Source organism: Myxocyprinus asiaticus, chromosome 23 (assembly GCF_019703515.2).
Source record: "Myxocyprinus asiaticus isolate MX2 ecotype Aquarium Trade chromosome 23, UBuf_Myxa_2, whole genome shotgun sequence".
Lineage (NCBI taxonomy): Eukaryota > Metazoa > Chordata > Actinopteri > Cypriniformes > Catostomidae > Myxocyprinus > Myxocyprinus asiaticus.
This window is the reverse complement of record NC_059366.1, coordinates 47,377,501-47,378,675: the sequence shown is the minus strand read 5'-3', so window position 1 is coordinate 47,378,675 and position 1,175 is coordinate 47,377,501. Positions and strand designations below refer to the sequence as shown.

Sequence of the window (1,175 nt, the reverse complement as noted above, 5' to 3'; positions counted from 1 at the left end):
AAACATTGTATGTTGTTTTTTTCAAAGCTCTGTGTTTTTATTATTGTGGTGGGCATGAATGTAATGTAAGGATGATTAAGAGAAGCCTCTTGTATCATATTTGATACACGCATTTCAATATGATTTTCTGTAAAATAATGTACAACATTTTAAGCAAGCATAAGTTGCTTTAATTCAGCATTTTCATTTTGAAACATCAGTAACAATGAAAAAACTGTATGAAAATTAACAAGGATTTCACAGTAAAAATACATATGTGTCACAATACGAGGGGAGGGGCATTTTATAAATGATATTACACATTCTTATACTTTCAGAAGAGCACAGAAACTTTCACCGGGAGACAGTAGACATCTAGTATATTGCATACAACAAGTGTTCATCATGTTGATGATGCAGAGGCTTTAGAAAATCATGTATTATGACGTTATAGAATTAACTGTTAACTAGGGTGCACTCGGGTAAATCAGGCACTGTTACACAATCATCTGATTATCAAAAACAAGCCAAATTGATCTGAATTCACCCAATATTTGACATGTTGATTAATTGTGCCACTGTACAGTTTTGTGCAACAGATATTTACATTTGTATAATGATGATCTTATGCTCAATAAGATGGACACAAAGACAGACCCACTGTGATTCCATCATGGACTGTAGAGTTCAGCTCTCATCGAACACGCCTGAAGAAGCCAGTGGACGTCTGGAACTCTTCAGGAACAGGGTTGAGGACATCAGGTCAGTTCTGTGAACCTCCACTGCAGCTCTAATCGTCCGGCCACTTCAGTCCTGTCGCAAACTCTGTCCGGGTAAACGGCATGAAAACTGACGTCTCTCAGATTCTCACAGGACTTCTGTGAAGTGATTCTTTACTCTGTTTTAAGATCTTCTGCTTCACACAAACCTTCATCTGGTCTGAAATGTAGAAACTTTACAGATAAAACAAGTGCTGCATGGGCTTGAGTTTACAGATGTGTTAAACACATTTGACAGTGTTTTCTCAGTAACAAACATTCAGAGGTTTTAAGGGAGTTACTGAAGTGCCTAAAACACGCATGGAAAAAACACAGATGGAATCGTGAAGTCCAGTCATAAAAAACAGTATTAACTATAAAATGCAGAATGTCACAGAATTTGACATATTTGGGATAAAATGAATGTATACATGCATA

The 1,175-nt window shown here is 36.5% G+C and overlaps 1 protein-coding gene across 1 annotated transcript in view; it reads right to left on the bottom strand.

The window, feature by feature from the left end:
* Positions 1-242: 242 nt before the first annotated feature.
* The window catches only part of LOC127414389 (transmembrane protein 121-like), a 27,328-nt gene continuing 26,395 nt past the window's right edge, over positions 243-1,175 (bottom strand). The window contains exon 2 of the mRNA XM_051652392.1: positions 243-918. Coding sequence (XP_051508352.1) covers positions 873-918 — 46 coding nt within the window. The 3' untranslated portion in view covers positions 243-872. The remainder of the gene's footprint in view (positions 919-1,175) is intronic.